At 43.2% G+C, this 15,214-nt stretch overlaps 1 protein-coding gene across 2 annotated transcripts in view; it reads left to right on the forward strand.

Annotated features, from left to right (window-relative positions):
- Window positions 1-15,214, forward strand: part of LOC133258050 (ATP-binding cassette sub-family C member 4-like) — a 334,436-nt gene that overhangs the window by 251,425 nt on the left and 67,797 nt on the right. Inside the window, exons 12-18 of one of the 2 annotated variants that reach the window (XM_061434385.1) lie at window positions 694-788; window positions 1,012-1,098; window positions 7,341-7,437; window positions 9,981-10,148; window positions 10,892-11,032; window positions 12,052-12,089; window positions 12,482-12,567. The exons of the other annotated variant lie outside the window; for it this stretch is intronic. Coding sequence (XP_061290369.1) covers window positions 694-788; window positions 1,012-1,098; window positions 7,341-7,437; window positions 9,981-10,148; window positions 10,892-11,032; window positions 12,052-12,089; window positions 12,482-12,567 — 712 coding nt within the window. The remainder of the gene's footprint in view (window positions 1-693; window positions 789-1,011; window positions 1,099-7,340; window positions 7,438-9,980; window positions 10,149-10,891; window positions 11,033-12,051; window positions 12,090-12,481; window positions 12,568-15,214) is intronic. 2 annotated transcript variants of the gene reach the window in all.

Below are 15,214 nucleotides of genomic sequence, written 5' to 3' on the forward strand. Positions count from 1 at the left end.
CTTACTGCCTGTTTTCTGCAAAGCACAGGAGTGATTCCTTAAAAAACCCAAGACCATGTCAGTCCTCCCCTTCCTCCTTTACTGGAGTGACCCCAGGGCTCCTCCTGCTCTGGCTCTGCCCTCACTCCCCTCATTCTTACTCAGCTCTGCTCTCCTGCCTCCTTGTCCTGAACCCCTTGGGCACCTCCCTGTGGCCCCTGCACCCGCCCCTCCCTCTGTGAGGAGCAGCCTCTCCAGGTCTGCCAGAGCCCCCCTCCCCAGATCTGCTCACAACCCCTCTGAGCAGAGTCCTCACACCCCAGTATGGACTCACTTCCCTCCTTCACTCTCCATTCGACTTCCTTTTCCTTTTCATCCTTAGTTCTTGCACTCAACATGAAAAGAAACTGTAGGGACTTTGTTTCCTCGTGGCTGAATTCACTGTGCCCAGAACAATGTCTAGCATGTAGTCAGTCCTCAGTAAATATCTGTTAAAATGGTCAAATGCATAAATGCTGTGAAAAACTACAGAATGAAGAAAAGATTAAAGAAAACCCCGAGAGGTTTGTTGTTTTAATATTTAAGGTTATCGTTATTCACTATGAAATAAGCCCATTATCATTGATCAAACACTTGTGGGGAGAACAGCTGCTGAAAGGTTAGGATGCTAGGAGAACACATTTTAAATCTTTTTCTTTTTCTATCTCCTTATAGAATTTGCAGAATTTGAAGGAAAGAGATCAAACTGTGATAGGAGATGGAGGAACCCCGCTGAATGAAGGGCAGAAAGCCCGGATCAGCCTCGCCAGGTAAATGGGGTTTCAGTTGCCATCCGCCCCTCCTCCTCCATGGCTCCTAGTGGACGTGAGCACGCAGACCCCGCTCACCGGGTTGGCCTGTGTGAAGCAGGGTCTTGGCCCTTTCCCTGGGCTCCTGGAATGAACCTGGAGTTGTTGGACGCCGTCATGAATTCAGAAATGGGACCCAGGGAGTGTGTAGTATCCTCTCCTGACGTCTCTCTACGTTTTCTAGAGCCGTGTATCAGGACGCAGACATCTACCTCCTGGACGATCCGCTCAGCGCAGTGGATGTAGGAGTCAGCAGGCACTTGTTCAAACAGTGAGTTTGCTCCTGTTTTCTATCGTTTCTTCTTTCCAAGAGCCCTGTAGGGATCAGGGAAGGAAGCTCAGGAAAGCCTTTGTGATTCAGGAGACTCAGCTCATTGTGTGCTGCTGTCCTTCTCTCCCTTTATTCCCTCAAAAGAAGATCCATTGTGGAGAAATCTTGCATCATGTTGAGGTCAGGACAGAAAAATACAGCAGGTGCTTCCAGTGTGTGGAGCACAGTGGAGTCCATGCTTTAGGGAGTCAGGGATAGATGGCAGATTCCACCCTGTGACTTGCAGTTGATGGATCCAGATGCTGTGGACAGATCCACACCCCAGGAATCAGAAGGATGCTATCCGATTTTTAAATCATAGAGTGGAAGTCTGTAATCTGATACTTGGCTGCAAGTTCTTTTCCTCCATCATTCCCTCATCATTTAAGGCACATTAGAAGGTACAGTGTTTTCAGTACTGACATAGAGCTTCCATGGAAAGGCCTTGTTATCTTATGCTTATTATTCTTTAGGTCTGAAAATACTTAGCAAAGTCTAGAATTCAGGAATAACTTATCAGAGCCATACTTGATATCAGAGTATGGCTTCAATCATTTAATGTTGCTTCATGGATGCTTGTGGAATTAATACTTAGACCCACAATATAGGGTTAACTTGAACATGAATCTAGTTATCTAGAATCTTTCTTAAATCCTGACTCTCAATTTGTGATTCTGGAATTTGGTGTCAGTGGCTCTTGCTTGGCCATAGAATCCCTGAAACAGAACAACTACGATGCTTTTCTATGTATAATATGTCTTAACATATACTGACTGAGGCCTTTGATGGAGTCTAAATTGGCCTCCTTGAAAGCCTCATGAACTTGCTTTTGCTGAAACAGCCGCCACATCTCCCCCCAGAGTTAGTTCCCTTGCTGTTCACCCTATAAAGACAATGGGCCTTCCAGCTACACTTAACACCCTGCTGTGTGCACTGAGTTAGATGCCCTTACAGATGTCCCTGCACAAAACCTCTCAGTTTATAAGGAGGACAGTGAGCCAGGAGAGGGGAAGGACCACACTGGGCAGAATAAGGGAGACAGGACGCCCAGCTCTCATTCCTGCCTCTAAGGAACCTGTCTCTACATGGAGCTTGTTAAGACAGATGCCTGGGGAAAGGTCAGCAGAGTCAAGCTTTAGAAAGTTTCAACACAGGATAGTAAGTGCTGAATAGAAGCAGTAGTGGAAGCTGGAGGCTTTTATTAAAAATGAATGAATCGGAAAAAAAATATGAATGAATCGCACTTCTACTTGACATTAAGAGTTTCCTTCAGTCATGAGGCTATATCCCAGGTTGTTAAAGTTTTACTGCTCTATGCTTGAATATTAAGTGGGTTCTGTCACCTAAAGAAGGTGAGAGGCCTTAGGCGAACTGATGCTGTCTCACCATGCTATGGATCCCGAGGTGTTTCAGCACCACATCACCAGACCCTCACCTCCTGGTCATCAGCTTTTCAGGTCTGTCCTGATCAGACTGCCACACTGCTATCTATATAGCACACCCTCCTGTCTACACAGCTTACCCTCCTGTCTACATGGCTCACCCTCCTGCTCCAGCCCTTCACAGGCCACTGCCACTCCACCCCATGTTCAGGAAGCAGCTCCAGGTCCTCAAACAGAGAACAGGCTTCTTTGCCATCTGCCCCCATCAGCCTTTCCAGCTCGTCCCCTTACTCACTTGGTGTCCAGCTCTGCTGGCTCTGTGGGGGTCATTTCTCACCCTGTCTGTCGGTGCACACTGGTCCCTCTGTCCCAGAGCCAGGGAGCTCTGCAGCAGGACACAGGAGGAAGGTGAAAGGTGGGTCCTGCCTTTGCCTCCTGCTCCTCCAGGGAGTGCCTGTGCCCTGTGTCTTCCCACAGTCCTCAATAATAATGCTAAATAAATAATGCTTAATAAAAAGCATTATTTAGAAAAAAATGCAAAGCCCTTAATTGGTCACTTTGGAATCATTTATATTACATTATATGTGATGGAATATTAGGAAGAAAACATTTTACAACTTTTGGGTTGATCTATCTTGGACATAGCAGCCCATCAGATTTGATTTACAACCACTTTCAGGGACAATTGGCAAGTAATTCTAAATTAAGGAGAAACAGTTACATTAAAAGCTTTAGTACTAAGACTGAAGAGGGCTTACTCAGTCAAGGAACTTAGTTACAAACGTTGAACTCAGTTCAGTTCAGTCGCTCAGTCGTGTCCGACTCTTTGCGACCCCATGAATTCCAGCACGCCAGGCCTCCCTGTCCATCACCAAGTCCTGGAGTTCACTCAGACCCGTGTCCATCGAGTCAGTGATGCCATCCAACCATCTCATCCTCTGTCGTCCCCTTCTCCTCCTGCCCCCAATCACTCCCAGCATCAGAGTCTTTTCCAATGAGTCAACTCTTCGCATGAGGTGGCCAAAGTACTGGAGTTTCAGCTTTAGCATCATTCCTTCCAAAGAACACCCAGGACTGATCTCCTTTAGAAGGGATTGGTTGGATCTCCTTGCAGTCCAAGGGACTCTCAAGAGTCTTCTTCAACACCACAGTTCAAAAACATCAATTCTTTAGCACTCAAATTTCTTCACAGTTCACCTCTCACATCCATACATGAAACCTGGAAAAACCATAGCCTTGACTAGACGGACCTTTGTTGGCAAAGTAATGTGTCTGCTTTTCAATATGCTATCTACGTTGGTCATAACTTTCCTTCCAAGGAGTAAGCGTCTTTTAATTTCATGGCTGCAATCACGAGCAGCCATCTGCAGTGATTTTGGAGCCACAAAAGATAGTCTGACACTGTTTCCACTGTTTCCCCATCTATTTGCCATGAAGTGATAGGACCAGATGCCATCATCTTAGTTTTCTGAATGTTGAGCTTTAAGCCAACTTTTTCACCCTCCTCTTTCACCTTCATCAAAAGACTTTTTTGTTCCTCTTCACTTTCTGCCATAAGGGTGGTGTCATCTGCATATCTGAGGTTATTGATATTTCTCCTGGCAATCTTGATTCCAGCTTGTGCTTCTTCCAGCCCAGCATTTCTCATGATGTACTCTGCATAGAAGTTAAATAAGCAGGGTGACAATATACAGCCTTGATGTACTCCTTTTCCTATTTGGAACCAGTCTGTTGTTCCATGTCTAGTTCTGACTGTTGTTTCCTGATGTGCATATAAATTTCTCAAGAGACAGGTCAGGTAGTCTGGTATTCCTGTCTCTTGAAGAATTTTCCACAGTTTATTGTGATCCACACAGTCAAAGGCTTTGGCATATTCAATAAAGCAGAAATAGATGTTTTTCTGGAACTCTCTTGCTTTTTTAATGATCCAGCAGAGGTTGGCAATTTGGTCTCTGGTTCCTCTGCCTTTCCTAAATCCAGCTTGCATATCTGGAAGTTCACAGTTCACATATTGCTGAAGCCTGGCTTGGAGAATTTTGAGCATTACTTTACTAGCATGTGAAATGAGTGCAATTGTGTGGTAGTTTGAGCATTCTTTGGCATTGCCTTTCTTTCGGTTTGGAATGAAAACTGATCTTTTCCAGTCCTGTGGCCACTGCTGAGTTTTCCAAATTTGCTGGTGTATTGAGTGCAGCACTTTCATAGCATCATCTTTCAGGATTTGAAATGGCTCAACTGGAATTCCATCACCTCCACTAGCTTTGCTCATAGTGATGCTTTCTAAGGCCCACTTGACTTCACATTCCAGGATGTCTGGCTCTAGGTCAGTGATCACACCATAGTGATTATCTTGATCATGAAGATCTTTTTTGTACAGTTCTTCTGTGTATTCTTGCCACCTCTTCTTAATATCTTCTGCTTCTATTAGGTCCATACCATTTCTGTCCTTTATCGAGCCCATCTTTGCATATGTTCTCTTGATATCTCTAATTTTCTTGAAGAGATCTCTAGTCTTTCCCATTCTGTTGTTTTCCTCTACTTCTTTGCACTGATCGCTGAGGAAGGCTTTCTTATTTCTTCTTGCTATTCTTTGGAACTCTGCATTCAGAGTTCTGAATCTTTCCTTTTCGCTTCTCTTCTTTTCACAGGTATTTGTAAGACCTCCCCAGACAGCCATTTTGCTTTTGCATTTCTTTTCCATGGGGATGGTCTTGATCCCTGTTTCCTGTACAATGTTACGAACCTCCATCCACAGTTCATCAGGTACTCTATCTATCGGATATAGTCCCTTAAATCTATCTCACTTCCACTGTATAAGCATAAGGGATTTGATTTAGGTCATACCTGAATGGTCTAGTGGTTTTCCTACATCTCAAAGGGTAAAAATGAATCCTTTTGGATTTAATGAATTGATGGTGTTTGTGTCTCCATCCTAGGGTGTGATCCTCTGATCACAGAACCAGTGTCCAGAGTGTCCACTTAGGACTTTTCTGTCCTGAGTCCAAAGTACATGACAGCCTGTGGTTAGGGAAGAGTGGGGAAGGGGGATGACTTTTACTGGGCGGATTGATGGTTTGATTTCTCAGAACATGTGGGTGAGTTGTCATTGACGTTGTTGAGATGGAGAAACTGAGGTTTAGTAGCTCGTCTGACTTCGTCAGTCTCATGAGAAGGACTGAGCTTCAGTCTGCTGCCTCCAGACTCTCCATCTGACTCACTCACAGGCTGAGCTCTGGCCCTTGTTTCTGAGATTTGCTCTGCGAGGGGCTTGGGCTCCCAGGTTACCTCTCTGGAGCCCTGCCTATGGTCACCAGAGTCCTGGACCCAGGCTATAACTTCCTGGAGGAGTTGTGGACCCAGTAGGATGAAACGGGTTGAGTCCCTGTGGCAGATTCATTTCGATATTTGGTAAAACTAATACAATATTGTAAAGTTTAAAAATAAAATAAAATTAAAAAAAATAAAAAAATAAAATGAGGAGCAGATTGAGGGGTTACTGTGAAAGGACACATTTAATAATGTGAAGGACACTGAGGGGATTGTTGGGTTACACCTTGGCAGAACTTGGCAGCAGCTGTTGCTCTTAACAGGCAGGAGGTAATTACCAGTTTCAGGGGAATTGACATCCAGTTGGCTTGTTGGTTACCATGGAAACCAGCAGAGGGTCATGCCCCTCCTGCCCCTTTGACAAGCATAGTGGAGGGTTCTGATCTAAAGCTAGAACAGCCATTCGCTGGGCTCTGGGACAAACATATAGGAAGGTCAGTCACATGAGGAGGTGTAGTTGAAGCAGGCACTGGTCAGGCAGGGGATGTAGAGAGGACAAGAGAAGAGCCATCTTGGGTGGTCTGACCACACAGGGGTCTTGGCTAAGAGAGTTGGTATGTCTTTTGATTTGTTGGTTGATTTCCACTCCGATTTGGGCCATTTGGGTTCCGTTCTTTCATTTCCATGTTTGGAAGGTGTTCAGTCCTAATGAAAGAAGAACTGCTTCCTGAATGGGACTGGGAATGTTGAAGGGCATGTTGAGGCCATGCCAGCGTTCATTTTCTGTCTAATATTATTTGGGGGGAAGGGTCTAAAATATGCACTCTGGCAAAGGTTATCAAGAAACTATTCATTTTTGTTGTTCATCTGTACATCGTAAATCATAAATAATCGCATAGAAAACTGCCTAAAAATGTACACTTTTTTTTCAAGGAGTTAAATAATTTTGTTTTTTTAACATAAATTTATTTCTTTTAATTGGAGGCCAATTACTTTACAATATTGTATTGGTTTTTCCATACGTCAACATGAATCTGCCACAGGTGTACACATGTTCCCCATCATGAACCCCCCTCCTACCTCCCTCCCTGTACCATCCCTCTGGGTCATCCCAGTGCACCAGCCCCAAGCATCCTGTACCATTTTTATATGACATAGATTCCTGTTCTCCTATTCTCACATAGAAATAACAGTGTTTTAGTTCAGTTGAGTTTTGGAATCTCAGTGTTGCTCAATTGCTTTTCTTATGAAATATATAAATGCTTAGCTGAGTTTTAGGTAAAAGAAGTTAGCTCTTGGCGCCTCCTACACTGGATTGCTTTTTAGAATATTTTTTAGTGGAGCTGGAGTCAAGCTTGCTGCTGATGAATTTTAAGACCTTGCCAAATTCATTGATTTATGTTTGTATTAAATTTTGTCATTTATTGGGTATTTAAAGTGCAGATTTTTGACTATTATGTTGTCTTTGTCTCACTATGTTTTAAATGTATAAATTTTTACTTTGGTATATCCCCATTAATGTGCTTTTGCATGCCATACCTTTTATATTTGTAGGTGTATTTGCCAAGCCTTGAAAGATAAGGTCACAATTTTAGTGACTCATCAGTTGCAGTACCTAAAAGCTGCAAGTAAGATTCTGCAATTGGAAAATGTAAGTAGTTTCTAGACATCTGTGGAGCTTGCTAGCACTCTCCTCGGAGTCATGATAAATGCCCTCTTCTCCCTCAGTTTTTTGCCCCCTTCTTCCCAGAGCTGGTGGTACTCATGCCCTGAGGATGAATTCAAAGACCATAGAAATGTCACTATTATGCTCTAAGCCACATAAACCCTAAAGTGTATAAAATTGCTACTGTAGAATTACTGAGTCATCACTGTTCTAATGAAATTTGTTAAGGATAATAATGCTATATTATATACAAGATTTTGTTTTCCCCTTCCAGGATTTGAGTCAGAGTATACTAATTTGGAAATTATAGATACTAAGACCCATTGTAACCATGTTATAGTCAAACGCAGTTTGCTAAATATCTTCCATTAGCACCAGAAGTGAGGCTGGGTAGCCGAGCACCTGGGTCAGAGATGCCCACTCTGCTGGTGTCTCCAGTTGCTGGTCTCCCTGTGCAGGTCTCTGCCAGTGCCAGCCGGCAAAGTCCATCAGGTCCCGAGAACGTGCACGGCGGGGCTGAGAAAAGAAACTAAAGCAAGAGAAATCTACAACAAAGATGGGGTCGAGAGGTTCAGACACGTCTCCACGAAGGGACGCAGTCTGACACCAACTTTATTCAGCATCTCATATTTATACAGAAGAGCATGAGAAAGACAAGACAGTTAACATTTTCTTTGTTTGACCTATACATCTTACAAACAGTCACAAGAAATCTTGAGAGCATGGGAATGGCACCCTGTTATTATTTCTTACACCAGATAACATTTCTCTGTGCGTGAGAAGTTTGCACAGAACTCCAGGTGCCTGCAGTAAATAAGCGCGTAATCTCTGGGGTGGCGGGACAGAGAGCTATGTTTGCAAGCAAACCCTCAAGGACTGAGGCAGCTCCCAGAGCTGTGTCCTTCGGACAAAGGACCCCGTTCTCACGGGCAGCTCTCCGCAGGTCTCTATGTGCCTGATCCATGTGGGAGCCTGTGCAGCAGGAGGTCAAGGCCCTGCCTTCACGGGGCTCCCGTTCTTATGGGGATGGGTGTGACAGAAAGGGTGATATCCTGGCCTCTTTGAGGAGCTGCTGCCTCATGGGGTCTGAGTGACATGAAGGTGGAGGCCACACAGTCACCTGGGGGAGGGGGTCTGAAGCAGGGGGTCCTCAGGATGAGGCTGACCTGGCAGGTTTGAGGAACATCAGGAAGACCAGTGTGTCTGAGGAGAGTGAGCAGGGGGACAGGAGGGAGCTGGTCTCTGAGCAATGGGCAGGGGACCGGAAGTGGGATGGAAGCCTTGGATGGTCCAGAGCAGAGGAGGGATGTGGTCTGATGTGAGAGTTAAGAGAGTCCTATGATGCACTGGAGGGGTAACAGCAGAAGCAGTTACAAGTCTTAGTAATGCTGAGGAGACAGCAGCATGGGCTTAAGCTAGGATGTCAGTTTCTAGAGCTGCTGTAACAAAGCGCCGCAAACTGGGTGAATTAAAACAACAGAAATTTGTCATTTCCCTGTTCTGGAGGCTATGGGTCCCAAATCCAGGTACTGGCAGGGCCATTCTCCCACTGAAGACTCCAGGGGGGAGAATCCTTCCCTCCAGCCTCTGGTGCTCATCTGCTTCCCTTGGTGTTCCTTGGCTTCTAACTGCAGCACTGTGGTTTCTGCCTCTAATGTCACATGGCCATTGTCCCCGTGTCTGTCTGGGTCTTTTCTCATAAGGCCATGAGTATTACTGGATGTAGGGTCACCCTGTTCCAGTCTGACCTTATCTTTACTTGATTACATCTGCAAAGAGCCTGTATCTAAATAACGTCATACCCACAGATGTCATGTTTAGGGCTTGAACGTACTTTTGGGGGGCCACCATTCAATCCACAACTCCTAGTGTGGTTGGTGGTGGACTGGAGATAAATGAGAATATTTCAGGCTTACTGGTTGGTTGATGCTTCAGTCTTGGCTTGTTTGCCTCTGGGCCTCAGCAACAGTGTCCTAAACCCTTGTCTGCTCCACAGGCCCGTGGCCAGATTCCTCACTTATCAAGTGAAGTTCTACTCTGGGAAAGATTATTAAAATGTACAATCTCTAACTCCATAGAAGTAGTTCCATGTGTAGATTCTCCACTCCCCTAGGAATGTGGGGCTCAGATTTCTCAAACATGTTGTTGTTTAGTTGCTCAGTCATGTCTGACTCTTTGCAACCCCATGGACTGTAGCCCACCCAGCTCCTTTGTCCATGGGATTTTCCAAGAATACTGGAGTGGCCTGCCATTTCTTATGTTAATGATATCCATCTTTAACACATGAGAACATATTTCTTTCATATACCCCAGCACCTAACACAGCGTTTGGCAGAGAACACAATGCTCAGTTCTATGTCAAGCTGAACCGAACTAGATTTGTCCTCCAGAATTTCAGACCTAATGATCACTTTCTTACAAAAATCATAACTTAAGATCCGTTTACTTCTCTTGATTAGCATTTATATTAGGTTAGTATTAACAAATGCAAATACATGCCTTTCGATTTTTTTTTTTTTTAATTTTAGGGTGAAATGGTGGAAAAGGGGCCTTACACTGAGTTCCTGAAATCCAGAATAGATTCTGACTCCCTTTCAAAGAAGACTGAGGAGCCTGAACCATCTTCCAAGTCTCCAGACCAGCCTCAAGAGTCCTTTACACAGTCAATGAAAGATGCAGCCCCAGAGGACCACGATGTGAGTTTCTCATCCTGCAACATGTCCAGATCCATCTGCTCTTGGTGGCCTTGTGGGCCTTCAATCTGCTCCAGTTATACATACACAGGTCCTCCTCGATATCCAAACCCAGGAGCCTGGATGATTCTGATAAGTGTTCAGATTAGTCCCTCACATTCCACACTCAGGAATCCCTCTCTGAAATTCAGGAACCACATAGATTTTGATCACATGCTGTCCCCTGCTACCCAGATTCACCTTACTCCAACTTGCTGTGCAAGCTCAGTTTACTGTATTTGACTAGTATTTTGAGGCTCAGTTATGTTTTATGTTTCCATCATTGAGTGACAAAATAAAAGATTACAAGCTAAACATTAGTTCAATATCATTTTGTGTATTATTTTGAACAAGCTTCTGCATTTATACTTGAATTGGGTATGGTGTGCTTGTGTTGAGAGTCATGATTGACTTTAAGCAAAACTAGCCAACCGTGAATAGCCTCATGCAGATGATGTTTTTTTTTTTTTTTTTTCCCTAATGGATTCCTAGGAATGGGATGGCTGGGTCCAAGCATAAATGCATATGTGGTTTTTCTAGGTATTTCCACACCCTTCTCTTTAGAAGACAGACTCTTTCACTCCTGCCAGCATATGAGTTTTGTGTGTGTCCCCACCTTTTTGCAATGAAAGTTACTGTTGAACTTTTGATATTTGGGGATTAATTACTTAATGTTTTATCTCTCACTGACATTTTTCCCCTCACAGACTGAGGATATACTGGTTAAACTACCCCTGGAGGACTATTCAAAGGGACAAGTTGGTTGTAAGACCTACAAGAATTACTTCACAGCTGGTACTCACTGGTCTATCATCATTTTCCTTATTCTAGTGAACATCGCAGCTCAGGTAAATAAGGACATTTATTTTGGTTTGTGCCCTCAGTTTGGTATTTACATATTATTTGTACTTTATATGGGCTTCCCTGGTGGCTCAGATGGTAAAGCATCTGCCTGCAATGCTGGAGACGCCAGTTCAATTCCTGGGTCAGGAAGATCCCCTGGAGAAGGAAATGTCAATCCACTCCAGCACTCTTGTCTGGAAAATCACATGGACAGAGGAGTCTGATAGGCTATAGTCCATGGGGTCGCAAAGAGTCACACACGACTGAGCGACTTCACTTCACTTCACTTCACTTATACTTTATTTATCATTATTCTTAGTATGTATATGAAGATATTTAAAGAACTGGCCCATGAGGCTGTGGGATCTAGCTTGGTAAGTGTGAAATCAGGAAGGCAGGCCTGCAGGCTGGAACCTCAGGCAAGAGCTGACCCTGCTGTCTTGAGGCAGAATTTCTTCCTCCTCCGGGAAGCCTCAGGTTTTTCTCTTCAGGGCTAACTGACTGGATGAGGCCACCACAGTGTTGAGGGTGATCCCCTTTACTTCCATGCTCATGATGGATGTGAACCACATTCACAAAATACCTTCATGGCAATGTCTAGACCAGTGACTGAATCACTGGAGACTGGCCTGGCCAAGCTGACATAGAAAACTGACCATCACAGTACCTGTTAAGTTTCTTTCATTTGAAAAACTCCAACATTTACACTATTATTACTGTATTTGCAGTTCATCTGGATTTGCATTGAAAAGCATTTTTTGTGGGGAGCTAAATAAGTGAGCTTTACTGGTGTTGTGTGTACATGACAGAGAGCTTCTAGGAAAATAAGAATGTCTTTTGGAGATATTAAAATGCAGCATGCCCTCCCCTGTCCTGTGGTCATTTGGGGTGTGGGGCTTGGCACAGACCTGAGCTGGAAGGACCGTCTCCATGCTCTGGAGCCTTTCCGTCCCCCATCCTAGTGAGCAGGATGTGAGGGTTCAGTAACATCAGTGTGTGAGTGACTGTTGTTTCCTGCTCCCAGGTTGCCTATGTCCTGCAGGATTGGTGGCTTTTAGACTGGTGAGTGATTCCTGGTCTGACCCAAAGTGCTGAAAGTCGACAGGAAGCTCCTTCCCATTCCCACAGAGCCAGGGAGGGCGGTGGAGCTTGTTCAGCCTCCTCTTCTAACCCTCACGGAGTTTCCCTGAAGAAAAAGTTTCTTGCTGGTGGAATATGACCCCACCATGGTCTGTCCCCATGTCTTACCCTCAGCAGCTTCCTCGTAGACAGTTTGAGAACTGAAACTCATGATTCAAGTTGAATTTTTATAAGATAGAGGGACACCAGGCCCCATGAGCTGGGAATTGTTTTCCAGCATAAACCATGTCTCCTAAATTGAGGGTTTTTTTTTTTTTTTTTTTGTCTTTACCTAATTCTTTCTACTGCATTTTTTTCTCTTCCCTATTCCATAGGGCGAATGAACACCACATCAATGTTAGTAGACAAGGAAATGAAATGAAGACGATCGATCTGAACTGGTACTTAGTAGTTTATTCAGGTAAAGTTGAATCTTCTACTCTATTATACAGGAGTGTGAAATGCTTTTAGTGAGCCTGTGCAAGCAACTAGGGCTTCCAGGAGTAATTCAGTAATGTCTTAACAGATTAAGTCTCAGTTGCATTTATTCTGTGAATTAATTGGAATGATTATTTTTAAAATTGACTAGAAGAAAGAGATTGAATGAAGACTTTTTAAATTTATTTTATTGATGTATAGTTGATTTAGTACAGTTGTGTTGATTTCTGCTGTACAGCAAAGTGATTCAGTTTCATATATATAGAATGCTATATATGTATATATGCATATATGAATATATATGTGCATATATATTCTTTTCATATTGTATGCCATTGCTATATATGTGTATATGAATATATATGTGCATATATATTCTTTTTCATATTATATGCCATTATGGCTTGTTACAGACTATGGAATACCATTCCCTGTGCTATGCAGTAGGATCCGGTTATCCACTCTCAGTATAATAGTTTCCATCTGCTCACCCCAGACTCCCAGTCCACCCCTCCCCCACCCTTCTTCCCCTTGGCAACCACAGGTCTGTTCTCTCTGTGAGTCTGTTTCTATTTTGTAGATAAGTTTATTTGTATCATATCTTAGATTCCACATGTAAGTGATATGATGTTTGTCTTTCTCTTTCTGATTTACTTCACTTAGTATGATAATCTCTAGGCCCATTCATGTTGCTGCAATTTTCATGCTGCATTATTTCATTCTTTTTATGGTTGATCAGTATTCCATTATATGTGCGCGCGTGTGTGTATACTTTCAGTATACCATTATATATGTGTGTGTGTATACTACATCTTCTTTATCCATTTATCTGTTGATGGACATTTAGATTGTTTCTATGTCTTGACTACTGTAAATAGTAATGCAGTGAACACAGGGTGCATGTTTCATTTCAAATCAGTTGTCTTTGGATGTATACCCAGGAGTGGGATTGCAGGATCATATGACAACTTTACACATGGTCATCACCAGATGGTCAATACCAAAATCAGATTGATTATATTCTTTGCAGTCAAAGATGGAGAAGCTCTATGCTGCTGCTAAGTCGCTTCAGTTGTGTCCCTCTCTGTGTGACCCCATAGACGGCAGCCCACCAGGCTCCCCCATCCCTGGGATTCTCCAGGCAAGAACACTGGAGTGGGTTGCCAATTCCTTCTCCAGTGCATGAAAGTGAAAAGTGAAAGGGAAGTCACTCAGTCGTGTCTGACTCTTAGCGACCTCATGGAGAAGCTCTATACAGTCAGCAAAGATAAGACCAGGAGCTGACTGTGGCTCAGATCATAAACTCCTTATTGCCAACTTTAGACTTAAAATGAAGAAAGCAGGGGAAAACCACTAGACCATTCAGGTATGACCTAAATCAAATCCCTTATGATTATACAGTGGAAGTGAGAAATAAATTCAAGGGATTAGATCTGATAGAGTGCCTGAACAACTATGGACAGAGGTTCGTAACATTATACAGGAGGCAGGGATCAAGACTATACAAGAAAAATAAATGAAAAAGGCAAACTGGTTGTCTGAGGAGGCCTTACAAATAGCTCTGAGAAAAAGAGAAGTGAAAGGCAAAGGAGAACACATGTATACCTGTGGTGGATTCATTTTGATATTTGGCAAAACTAATACAATTATGTAAAGTTTAAAAATAAAATAAATTTTTTAAAAAAGGAGAAATAAACACATTAGAATGCAGAGTTTCAAAGAATAGCAAGAAGAAATAAGAAAGCCTTCCTCAGTGATCAATGCAAAGAAATAGAGGAAAACAATAGAATGGGAAAGACTAGAGGTCTTTTCAGGAAAATTAGAGGTACCTAGGGAATATTTCATGCAAAGATGAGCACAATAAAGGACAGAAATGGTATGGACCTAACAGAAGTAGAAGATATTAAGAGGTGGCAAGAATACACAGAAGAACTGTACAAAAAAAATCTTCATGACCAAGATAATCACTATGGTGTGACCACTCACCTAGAACCAGACATCCTGGAATGCAAAGGTAAGTGGCCCTTAGGAAGCATCACTATGAACAAAGCTAGTGGAGGTGATGGAATTCCAGTTGATCTATTTCAAATCCTAAAAGATGATGCTTTGAAAGTGCTGCACTCAATATGCCAGCAAATTTGGAAAACTCAGCAGTGGCCACAGGACTGGAAAAGATCAGTTTTCATTCCAATCCCAAATAAAAGCAATGTCAAAGAATGCTTTAACTGTTGCACAATTGCACTCATCTCACATGCTAGTAAAGTAATGCTCAAAATTCTCCAAGCTAGGCTTCAATAGCATGTGAACCATGAACTTCCAGATGTCCAAGCTGGACTTAGAAAAGGCAGAGGAACCAGAGATCAGATTTCCAACATCCATTGGATCATTGAAAAAACAAGAGCATTCCAGAAAAAAAAAAACATCTACTTCTGCTTTATTGACTATGACAAAGCTGTTGACTCTGTGGATCACAACAAACTGTAGAAAATTCTTAAAGAGATGAGAATACCAGACCACCTGACCTGCCTCCTAAGAAAGCTGTATGCAGGTCAGGAAGCAACAGTTAGAACTGGACATGGAACAACAGACTGATTCCAATTCAGGAAATGAGGACATCAAGGCTGTATGTT

The sequence above is a fragment of the Bos javanicus genome, chromosome 12 (assembly GCF_032452875.1).
Source record: "Bos javanicus breed banteng chromosome 12, ARS-OSU_banteng_1.0, whole genome shotgun sequence".
Lineage (NCBI taxonomy): Eukaryota > Metazoa > Chordata > Mammalia > Artiodactyla > Bovidae > Bos > Bos javanicus.